This window comes from Gorilla gorilla, chromosome 12, assembly GCF_029281585.2.
Source record: "Gorilla gorilla gorilla isolate KB3781 chromosome 12, NHGRI_mGorGor1-v2.1_pri, whole genome shotgun sequence".
NCBI lineage: Eukaryota > Metazoa > Chordata > Mammalia > Primates > Hominidae > Gorilla > Gorilla gorilla.
Window position 1 is genome coordinate 96311941 of NC_073236.2, and position 12469 is coordinate 96324409.

The following is a 12469-nucleotide window of genomic DNA, read 5'->3' on the forward strand; positions in this document are numbered from 1 at the left end:
ATGAGAAATACGGTTTCCTTTTCCAAGAAGCAAATAAACTTGTTATTGAAGCATCTGCACCTCTTTGTGTATATGTTCACAGAAGTGTCTACTTTTACTACTAGAATGGGCACATCAAAACCAAATATTGTTATCTTATTATGTGTGAGTAGGAGAGTGAGAGTAGCATTGTGTATACCGCCATTTTCATCTCCTTTAATCACCTCACTCACTGTGCGTGTGTGTGTGTGTGTGTGTGTGTGTGTGTGTGTGTGTGGATATCCTAAATACGTTTTTTCTACCGATGTGGAACATTCTGTCCCACTTCATAGCTGTCTTCCTGGCCTTTGGCACGTGTGTGCACACACACACGTATATAAAATTTAGTGTTTGATTCCTTCAAAGTATAGGTGTTAATGTATTCAGAATGCTGTGTAAAATTTTTTATGCCAGACCTAAATTTTAATCATGCTTTCAGTGCCTGTACTTTGTGTATTTTTAAAAGCTATTTGCATTGTAAGTTTGAAAGTGAGTTATGTTCTCTGGTGTACTCTTAGTATCTTAGTATCTTGAGTGTGTTGAACTTAATTGTAATTTATACTAATTTCCTCTCTATTCCTTTCATCTCATCTTCAAAGTGCTGAGGGAAAGGAAGAGGACTGGGTGGCAAGAGCCAAGACAAAAGAACAACGTGTGTGTAATTTGTTCAGAAGGTACAAAGTTAGATTTGTGATTTGTTGATGCATTATCTCATTTCTCAAGTAATTCCACTAAGTAGGCACTATTATTCCCATTTTATAGAAAACAAAATGTAGTGACAGAGCGAGACTCTGCTTAAAAAAAAAAAAGAAAAGAAAAGAAAACAAAATGTTAAATTATTTAGCAAGATTGAATGAATCACCCAAGGTTACACTGCCACTGTGTGGTATTCCTTTGGTCAGGCTGATTCTAGACCTTTGCTCTTTCTCTACTTTGCATTTCCTCATTCCCACCCCACCACAGAATAAATAATCTGTGGAACATGTTTTCACATTCTATTCCATGATGTAGTAGCAGCCTTTTCTAAAATGAAGTGCTGTGCATATTATTATTTTTTAATTGCCATTGGAAATAGGCTGAATGTAGGCAGATAAATAGTATTTGAACTGCTTTAGTTTATGTGGAATATTACCTTTGTCTGAATGCATGACTTTTTAAAAACTTTTAATGTGATTATATAATTTAGATGAGTATTTGCCTTAACAATGATGAGTTTTGCACATTTTTAAGACTACTTGGAGGTATTTATATACCTCAAATATTTACTAGGAAGTATCTTTGCAAGGTTAGGTAAAACATTTTACCAAATGAGTTTCAATGAGTCTCTGTTGGGAAAGGTTAAATAGCACTGTAGCGTAGTCTTTTGGCAATCGAGCAGTTCGTCTGCACAAATAACAGTGAATATAATTGATGGTCTTAGTAATAAGGTCATAAAGTCAAAAAGAGCTACCACAGTGTGGTCAACGTTTTGACCATAAGGAACAGAATGTAAAAGTTGGTTAGCTGGCAGGATTTCCTGCCTCCTTAGTAACTATTGTGTCTCTGTTTCCTTAGTCATAGCTGAATTGAGAAGAAGAGAAAAATCTTTTAATTCTGCATTTAGAATTGATGTTTTTCAGATTTGCATAGTGGAAAGCGTGTTTGGATGAGTATAAGGCAGAACCTAACCTATCCTTTGCATAAATGCCTTTCTGCAATACTGCTTATTCAGGATAGGCTTCTTTTGTGTCTTCTTCTTGTTAGCCTGCTCTCTAACCCTTGTTTTACACATTATAGCATTTAATATGCTCCTGTTTTTAACTGACAGAATTACTCTTTGCATTGTTGTGTGTGTGTGTGTGAGAGAGAGAGAGAGAGAGAGCGAGAGCACGTGCTCATGCAAGAGAGAAAGTGTGTTTGTATGACGGAGAGAAGTACGACAGGCATACCAAGAAACAGCTGCCACCTAAAATTTATAATCAACAATAGAAAGAAAAATAGAGATTTTTTAAAAACGGGAATTCCGTAGAAGCAGGTATACTGTAATATGGGGAACAGATGGAAAAAAAGTAAGTTACACTCTCAGGGAGGTGAGATGAAATTAAGAGCAATCTGTGAATAAGAAGGAGCTTTAGAAAATTAAAAAATATGATAGCCCAAGTAAAAATTTCAGTACATACTAGGGAAGACAGTAAAAGGACACTGCCAGAGATTGACCTAGAGAGAGGGAGATGGAACATGGGAGAGAAAAAATAAGATTAGAAGATTATCAGGCAGTTCAACATTCAACTTACAGAAGTTCAGAAAGGAGAGCAGAGAAAAGTGAGGGCAGAAAATTATCAAGTAGCTTAAGAACATGTAGAACTAAAGAACATGAGTCCTAGTACAGTGAATGAAAAATGATTCACCCCAAGACTCGTCATTTCCAAAATTTTGTGAAGTGAGAGGAAAAAAAAACAAACAGCTCATATACAGAGAATTAAGAATCAAAATGACAGTGGACTTAGAGTTAATGGAGCATTGCCTTCAAAATTCTGAGGGCATATGATTTGCTTCTTATTCGTATTTAACTTAACTGTTAATCACACTTGGAGCTAAAATAGAGTGTACTTTTATTTTAAAAGTTTTCTTTTAAATTAAGGACAAGGAAAATATCTTTCTCTTTCTTTCCAGGACATACATGAATACAGCACCTAAGTATTTTTCAAAAGTTAGTTGCCAAACAATATTGTTTAACATAACCATGTATGTGTAATTTAGTGTGTGTGTGTGTGTGTGTGTGTGTGTGTGTGTGTGTGTGTGTGTGTGTGTTTAGACAGGGTCTCCTTCTGTCACTGAAGCTGGGGTGCAGTGTTGTGATCTTGGCTCACTGCAGCCTCGACCTCTTGGGCTCAAGAGATGTTCCCACCTCAGACGTCCAAGTAGCTGGGACTACAGGCTCACACCAACACACCTGGCTGATTTTTGTATTTTTTTGTAGAGATGGGTTTTCACCATGTTGCCCAGGCTGGTCTTGAACTCTTGGACTCAAGCAATTCTCCCACCTCAGCCTCCCAAAGTGTTGGGATTATAGGCATGAACCACTGAACCTGGCTAATTTAATGTTTTTATATGTGCATATAAAAGATCTAGAATGGACAAAGTGGAATTTCTCCTTCTACTTACTTATTTGTATATTGCTTGTTTGTTTTAATGAGTGCATATTAATTGCAATTAATAGAATGTAACTAAAGGGAAGAAAAGAGACTTTATTTATTTCTTCATTTATTTAAAAGAAAAAAGTTGGCAGGCCAAGGCAGGAGGATTGTTTGAGGCCAGGAGTTTGAGAACAGTCTGGGCAATATAGCGAGACCCTGTCTCTATAATAATTAGCCAACCATGGTAGTGCATGCGTGTAGTCCTAGCTACTTGGAAGGTTGAGCCAGAAGGATCACTTGAGCACGGTGAGCCATGACTGCATTACTGCACTCCAGCCTGGGTGACAGAGCAAGACACTGTCTCTTAAAAACAAAATGTAGAAAGTGCATGCTATGTTGTTCTCCTCTGCTGGGTGCTATAAGAAATATAGTTGAAGTAGCAAACACAGCTTCAGCCTTTAAACGATTTTGGGTCTGGCTGTTAAGCGGAAACACATATGTAAGGGAATGACTCCCAACTATGTTGAAAGTCTGACTCTGTGTGATTTCAATGTACAGGCTGCTCTTGGGGCCAAGCAAATTCCTTTCCAGGGTCTGCAAGAGGTGGCAGTCTACTAACTTCAGAGTACTTTAAAAAACCAGCGTTTGTGAGAAAACCAAAAACAGGACTCTCATCTTGGAATATCTAATTTAATAAATTTCATTTGCATGTATACAGAAACCAACCTACTTACTGTTGCCAGCCCCAGGAGCCAGAGGTTAGAGTTTTTAATAATAATAGCAATAATGAGTTATATTTATTCCAGATTAGTTTTCTAGCTCTCAAAAAAACAAATGGCTAAGATGTCCAAAGTGTTCTTTTCACAACTCTACCAAATGCTGGCTTTCCCTCTCCATCTGGAAATCCAGCCAATCTGTTGAAAATTATCCTATTATTTGAGTACTTCCAAGCAGTTCTTCAGAAGGAAGACTAATTCCTGCAGTCTGAGATGGATGTCCACTACATAAGGGACTCTTTTCCATACTTCTGCAGCTGAGGAAAATCACACCTTGTATCCTGAGTCTTATTTCTTCTAATTGTGAATTTGGGAAAATATATGCATACCAGACATCACATCATACCTATAGACAGCATTGTGTCTTAATTGGGAGTGTAACATTTGCCTGGTGACTACTTGGGTTTTTTGTTTGTTTGTTTATTTTTCTTGTAAATAAGTCTCAGCCTGAGTGTTCACAGACTTACAAAAAGCATCGGTTCACTGGGGAAAAGTGAAGCATTTAGCCTGAATAAGAACAAATACACACACTCTTTTCTGGTTTGATTTGCACGGGAGTTAGATGTTTTCTGGGGGTGGGTGGAGGGTAGTAAGGGATATTCTAGTATATTAGTAAGAGTCTCTTAATTTGAATACAGGAGAGACAGGAGACTTATTGGACCCAATGGAATTATCTGTGGTCCAGTGATCCCCAAAAATGCTTTGTAACAGCAGATAATTAGATTTTAAAAGATCAGTTTAGCTGGCAGTTTGCCTGTTCATCTACCCCCATAAATTCAGTGGGTGGGCCTGACTCAGTGTGTCGGAGTAGAAGCTCAGGTGAGGAACCTTAATCTAACCTGACCAGGCTGATTGACAGCAGTGGAGAGACTGCCATACAACCAAACCATGGGGACACATGAACTTCTTTGAAAACTGGCCTGTCTGGGTCACAGTGTGTCCTCTGCTTGTTAAGAAGATGCCTGGCACAGAAGTAGTTGGATTACTTGTAAAATAGAAATCTTGGAATGTCTAATGACTAGATTGGGAAATAAGATAATTGGATTCTAGTCCTGTATTTACCTCCAAGCTGTATTTTGATGTTGGGAGACTCACTTCATTTCCTTGGGTATCAGTTTTCTCATCTGTAAAAGGAAATGAGTACAGTCATTTGAAAATACTTCTAGTTTTATTATGTTCCTTGAAATATGGGACTATTGGCACCACCCCCTCACTTGAACAATATGAGTTGGCATATTGATACTAATCTTAGTTAAAAGTGTTAGCTGAACAAAATGTTAGAAACAAAAAAAAATTATTTGAGAATATTGGACCTTATGCTAAATTAGTCTATTCATTTTTAATGAGTGAAAGAGGAATTGTTGGGCAATTTCTTTTTTCTTTCTTTCTTTCTGAGATGGAGTCTCGCTCTGTCACCAAGGCTGGAGTGCAGTGGTGCTATCTCAGCTCACTGCAACCTCCACCTCCTGGGTTCAAGTGGTTCTCCTGCCTCAGCCTCCCGGGTAGCTGGGACTACAGGTATGCGCCATCACGCCCAGCTAATTTTTGTATTTTTAGTAGAGACAGGGTTTCACCACGTTGGCCAGGCTGGTCTTGAACCCCTGACCTCAGGTGATTGACCTGCCTCAGCCTCCTGAAGTGCTGGGATTACAGGCGTGAGCCATTGCGCCTAGCCTGTGATTTCTTGATAGTATAGTAGATGAGACAAAGGTAGTACTGTTTGAACTGTTGGCATGTTTAGTACACATTCCTGACTAAGGTTATGTGATGCTCTTTAGAATTAACAAAGAAGAGTTTCTGTAATCTTGTATATATCTTTAGAGTCAGGTTGATTAACATGGAACCCCTATGGCTGAAAAAGAAGGGGCAGGATTTGTGGGAAGTTCTAAAAAAATAGCAAGAAGATAGCAAATATTTACTAATGCCTTCTATGTACTAGACACCATTCTGGGTGCTGGGATCAGAGCAGAAATTAGATAGTCTTTAGTCTCAGGGAGCTAACATCCTAGTGAGAGGAGATGGACTTTAAACATGTTTCAGTAAAACAACAGTAACTGTTAATGTTATGAAAAAGTAAAATTGGTATTGTAGGGAATAATGGACAGTGGTGGATGGAATGTGCTTCTGTAGGTTGGAAAGATAGGGATAATAGGAAATGAGGAAATAAGGAGTGTGGATAGCTGTTCAGAGTTTCACTTTAGAGTTTCTAAAGCCATCAAGCTCTAAACTTTGCCTCTGGAGCTCATGGTGGCAGTTCAGGATCTGTGCTTGCCTAAGGATAAGAGAGAGGCCAAACTGTTGATCACTTGCCTCAATCCTGCTTCAACCAGAACAGCTCTGGTTTCTTTGTTTGTTTTAATTTAATAGCATATTTTTTATTGTGGTAAAATACACATAACATAAAATTTACCATCTTAACCATTTTTAAGTATATGGTTCAATGATATTAACTATATTTATATTCTTGTGTAACCATTACCACCATTTATGTTCAGAATTCCTTTTATTTTGCAAAACTGAAACTCTATACTCCTTAATAACTCTTCATTCCCCTTTTCCTCCAGTGCCCCAGTAACCACCATTCTACTTTCTGTCTCTATGAATTTGACTGTTCTAGCTACCTCATAGAAAGGAAATCATACAGTGTTTTGTCTTTTGTGACTGGCTTATTTATAGCCACCCCTGCTGTCTTCCGTTACTATTTATATGGAATATATTTTCCCATGATTTTACTTTTAATCTGTTTGTGTCCCTAGAGCTAAAGCAAGTCTCTTGTAAACAGCATATAGTTGGATCATGTTTTTTTTTAATCCATTCTGCCAATCTCTTGTCTTGTGGTTGGTGAGTTTGATCCTTTACATTTAAAGTAGTTACTAATGAGAGACTTACTTGTGTAATTTGGCTATTTGTTTTCTATATGCCTTATAGCTTTTTTTTATGTTTAGTTTATTTTTTGCTGTGAAATGTTTTAATTTCCTCATCATTTCCTTTGTGTGTATGTGTATATTCTATAACTATTTTCTTTGTGGCTGCCATGGGTTTCAATTTAATATTCTAAGGTTGTAACATTCTAATTTGAATTTATACCACCTTAACTTCAGTAGTATACAAAAACTCTGCTCCTATATGGCTTCGTCTCTACCCCCTTTCAGTTACTGATGTCACAGATTTATATCTTTATACAGTTGTGTCCAAAACATTAATAGTTGTTTTATTTTTGTGCATAAATCTCTTAATTTATGTAGAAAACAAAGTATGAAGTTATAATAATACTGGTTTTTAATCTAATAATAGTTTTTAAAAATATGCTAGTCTCTTAAATTTTTGTAGATTACAAAAAGTGGAGTTATAAACCAGAGTTACAATGATACTAGCTTTTGTAACTCCCCATGTATTTCCCTTTACTGAGATCTTTATTTTTCATGTGACTTCAAGTTCCTGTCCAGTGTCCTTTTATTTCAGCTTTCAGGACTCTTTTTATATTTCTTGCAGGGCAGGTCTAGTGGTACTGAACTCACTTAGTTTTTATTTATCTGGGAACGTCTTATTTTCTCCCTCACAGTTGAAGGACAGTTTGCCAGGTATTGGATTCTTGGTTAACAGGTTTTTTTGTTTGTTTCTTTCAGCACTTTGAATATATCAGCCCACTGCCTTGTAGCCTCCAAAGTTTATAAGAAATTGGCTGGTAATCTTATTCAGGACCCTTTGCATGCAACAAGTCACTTTTTCATGGTGGTGTGCTCCTGTGTTCCCAGCTACTTGGGATTTTTTGTAGAGATGGGGTCTCACCATGTTGCCCGGGCTTCTCTTTCTGCTTTCAAGCTTATCTCTTCGTCTTTGTCTTTTGACAGTTTGATTTTAATGTGTGTGGGTCTTTTTTAGTTTATCCTATCTGGAGTTTATTGAGCTTCTTGGATGTTTATATTCCTGTCTTTCATCAAACTTGGGAAGTTTTGGTCGTTATTTCTTTAGATAATCTCTTTACCTCTTTCTCTCTCTCTCTTCTCCTTCTAGAACTCCCATAATGTTTGTTCACCTGATGGTGTCAGGTCCCTTGGACTTATTCACATTTCTTTAATCTTTTTTTTGTTCCTCAGACTCAATAATTTCCCTTGTCCTATCTTCAGGTACATTGAATCCCTCTAATGAATTTTTTACTTCAGTTCTTGTACATTTTAGCCGTAGGTATTTTTATGTTTCTTTTTAGGTTTCTATCTATTTATTAATATTTTCATTTTGTTCATGTATCATTTTCTTGACTTTCTCCATGTCTTATTTTAGTTTTTTGAACAGCTTCAAGACACTCGTTTTAAAGCCTTTGTCTCTACCATCAAGTCTTTCTCAGGGCCAGTTCCTGTTGGGTTCCCCGCCCCCCCTTTGAATTGGCTATCTTTCCCTGTTTCTTTGTATGCCTAGCAGGGTTTTGTTTGTTTGTTTTGTTGTTGTTGTTGGAAACAGGATGCTTGAATCTAATAGTGTAGTAACTCTGAAAATCAGATTCTCCCTCTTTCTCAGGGTTTGCTGATTTCTGTTTTTACTTTTGTTGTTTGATTGTGGTAGGCTTTGTCTGTGTCAGGGGGTCTGCCTGATGTGTAAGCTTAAGTTTTTCTCAGGTCTTTTTTGAGCCTGCACCTTTCATTGGGTGTGTGTGGTAACCTTCTACATTCCCCTGATATGTGGTTACTTTTGAATGTCCTAGACTTTAAATATCTGGCTTCTGAAAGTGGGAAAAGAGAAAAATGAAGAAGAAAACAAAAGCAAAAAAAAAAAAAGAAAGGAAAAAAAGTGAATTGCCCTTTAAATTCCTTGCAAGTTGCTTCAGCCTGAGGGGAGGGGTTTGTAACTGTGCTAAGAGGTTTGCAACAATGGCTGCCTGCCTATGTGTTTGTATCTCCAAGATCAGAACAGCAACCATTGATCAAAGCACAGATCCCCAGATTTTTGGAGGACGGGATCCTCATCCCACAGGCTTTATGTAAGCTGATCCTGGAGCATGTGCATAGTTGCCCGCCATGAGGCTAGGGATTGGTTAGCTGCTACAGTTCTAGGAGCTGAAACTGACCAAAATTGACTGCAATTTACTGTCCAATCCTTCAGATAGACTACAGAATTTCAAAATAGTTACACTAGACCCATTCTGCCAGTGCAGTTGTTGCCTTCGTGAGAACACAGGTTCCTGGTGCTTCCTACTTAGTCATCTTTCGAGAATTCTTTCACTGGTTTTGTTTTGTTTCGATGCTTTATTAATAAAAATTGGCATTATATTTGAAATAAGTAATCCATTGCTTTAAAGATTTGGAAAAACAATTGCCTTGGAAAAAACTAGTTATGTTTATTCTTTCCCCCTTAGTGCTGTCAAAAATTGGATAACATAGAGACAAATCTCTAAGCAGAAAGTTTTATTTAGGAATATATATATAAAAACAGAATTGTAAATTGGGATATATGCAAAGACCAGAGTGGTTTTTGGTATGTCCAAAGTACAAAGGAAATGTTGGGATTTTACTGGGAAAGGGAAATATTACATAAAATGTTTTGAAACAAAGTTCATTAAATTACAGGTCGTTTTAGCAGCTACTAGGTAAAACTAGTCTTAAGGCTATGGGAGGTTATTTCAGCAGCTGGGCTTGTGAGACAGTTCCTGGAGCTGGCACTTTGTGTCCTGAGTGCTTTTTCCCTGGGTTCCTTGACTCTGATTTGCTTGGATATGACAGGAATAACTCCAATTCCTATAATCAGTTTTTGCAGTGCCTTAACTCTTGTGTTTTAGCATTTGTGACAGGCAGATTAATGGCCCTTCAAAGATCTCAGATCCTAATTCCCGGAATCTATAAATGCTACCTTGTAAGGAAAAGGGGATCTTTGTAGATGTGATTAAGAATCTTGAGTTGGGGTGATGATTATCTTGGCTTAGCTGGGTGGGCCCTAATGAAATTGCCTATACAAAGGAGGCAGAGGGAGATTTGGGAGACAGAAGAAAAGAGTATGACCACAGTGACAGAGATTGGAGTAATATAGATATGGTTTGATATGGTTTGGCTTGATATGATTTGCCTGTGACCCCATCCAAATCTCATCTTGAATTCTAGTTCCCTTAATCCCCATGCATCGTAGGAGGGAACTGGTGGGAGGTAATTGAATCATGGGGGTGATGGTTTTATAAGGGGCTTTTCTCCCTTTGCTTGGCTCTTGTTCTCTCTCCTGCTGCCCTGTGAAGAGGTGTCTTCCACCATGATTGTAAATTTCCTGAGGCCTCCCCAGCCATGCAGAACTGTGAGTCAATTAAACCTCTTCTCTTTACAAATTATTCAGTCTCGGGTATTTCTTCATAGCAGCATGAAAACGGACTAATACGCAGCTATAAGCCAAGAAATACTGACAGCCACCAGCAGGTGGAAGAGATCAAGATGGGATTCTGCTGTAGAGTCTCTAGAGGTACCTTGCTGACACTTTGATTTTGATACCCTTGATACTGATTTCAGACTTCTGACCTCTAGAACTATGAGAGAATCAATATAGTAAAGGTAAATCGTGTGCTCCTTGTTATCAGCATCTCTTCTATTTAGTATTACCTTTTCCACAGAGTCTAACTCATTGCCTTCAGTATTATAACTGTGTTTCAATTACGTATTGCTGCATGACAAACAACCCCAAAATTTAATGACTTAACAATTTATCATTTCTCACAATTCTGTGTGGCAGCCGGGTTTAGCTGGGCAGTCCTTCTTCGCCATGTGTTGTCATCTGGGATCACTCAGGTGGCTGCTTTCATCTGAGACCTCAGCTGGGGCTGATAGAACCAACATGGCTTCGCACTCACATTTCTGGGGCTGGAAGTAGAAGCATAAATGACTGGGGGCCAAAGTGGCCTCTCTCTAGCAGGGTAGTCAGAACTTCAAGAGAGTGAACCCAGAAGCTGCCATGCTTTGTAAAGCTTAAGCCAGAACTAGCACAGTGTCACTTCTGCTGCCTGATCAAAGCAAGTCATAAGGCATCCTAGAGTCAAGGAAACGGGAAATAGACCCACCTCTTCGAAGGAAGGAGGCACTTACATATAAGGAACGATAGAAGTTTGTTGACCATCTTTGGAAAAAGTCTATCAGAAACTGTTTAGTAAATGATTATTGAATTAAACTATAACAATTAATTGATTCTGAGATTTTAGAAATGATTTTTTTAGGAACATTTTCTAAAAAGTAATTCCTAGTTAAAAAATACCCATGTAAGCTGCCCAAATGGGACCTTGCACACATGAAGAATTCAAGAGATTGATATTTACTCACCAACTCGCTGTGTAAAGGAGTGGAAATGTGTTTCCTGGCCCACCTTTGGGCCAGTGACTTCCCAGGGGGCGTGGCAGGGCTCTTCCAGGACCAAGACCTTTCACTTCCCTGTCTCAGGATAGTATTGTAATAGGCAGTTTAGTGATTTGGGAATTCTCCACCTTGAAAGCAACTTCTGAAAGGGAAGGATTAGAAAAACAACACGTCATTAGACAGGCATGACAACATGTGCCTGTAGTCTCAGCTACTTAGGAGGCTGAGGCAAGAGGATCACTTGAACCCAGGAGTTTGAGGCTGCAGTGAGCTCTGACTGTGCTACCGCACTCTTAGCCTGGGTGACAGAGCAAGACTCTGTCTCAAAAAAACAAAAAACAAAAAAAGTCCAAAAATCCCATGGCTACCTACAGAGGATTGGCAGGGAAACAAGGATACTGGTTGGAGCCCTGATCAGTCAGTGTGCTCAAAACAGAGGCCCTGAGGAGGATGCTTTCCTTCAAACATGGTTTGCCTGAAAGGGCTTCCTGGCAGATCCATCGCTATGAATACACAGACTTCCTGAGTGTGAGATTCTGACCACGGGACTCCTGACATCTCTTTCTGATCACTCATTCTTTTGTTAACTACTCTAGGGAGAAAAGCTAGTGTCAGCCCAGTCTGAGGTAGGGAGAGGATTCCAAGAACAGAATCGGAGAGGATTCCAAGAGCAGAATCAGAGATGGGCTTCCTGATGGGATTTCAAACTGAGATTTCTTTTTATTAGTTGTTTCTATTTTATTAGTTTGCATTTGATCATATCCTTTGAAACGCATGTGCATGCTTTGTCTTCTTTGTAGGTTTGTTTCCTTTGCAGGGGACGGGGGGATTATTTTTCTTAAGATGAGCTTGCTGTTTTTATCAGCAGTCACTGTGGTGAGGAGACACAGGCCGTTAGATGATTTCTCTCTTGTGGGGTGGTTTTATAGGCCAGAATCTAGGGAATAGCTCCATTTTAATAGTTTATTGGCTTCCCAATTGAAATACCAACTGAAAACCCCCAGGCTTTGGCCTTCAGCATTTGTTTTCATCCAGTGACCAGATTTATGGTGTTTGCTCCATGGCCTGTGAATAAGTCCTGTTTTTAAAAACTGGACACAACCCATGCCTTTACTACTGTTTCCTATGCAGTTCCTTACTCCTACATGGTGGCTTTGCTTGCCTTTGCTAGCTTTTCTTTTTATACCTCTGTACATTACTCTGTTGATCCCTATTCCTGAGATGATCGAGAATGATATGGGAT

General features: G+C 38.6%; 1 protein-coding gene across 15 annotated transcripts in view; it reads left to right on the forward strand.

Annotated features, from left to right (window-relative positions):
- The window catches only part of THADA (THADA armadillo repeat containing), a 368672-nt gene that overhangs the window by 141396 nt on the left and 214807 nt on the right, over positions 1-12469 (forward strand). For 7 of the 15 annotated variants that reach the window (XM_055377797.2, XM_055377798.2, XM_055377795.2 and 4 more), the window contains one exon: positions 618-692. The exons of the other annotated variants lie outside the window; for them this stretch is intronic. In XM_055377797.2, coding sequence (XP_055233772.1) covers positions 618-692 — 75 coding nt within the window. The remainder of the gene's footprint in view (positions 1-617; positions 693-12469) is intronic. 15 annotated transcript variants of the gene reach the window in all.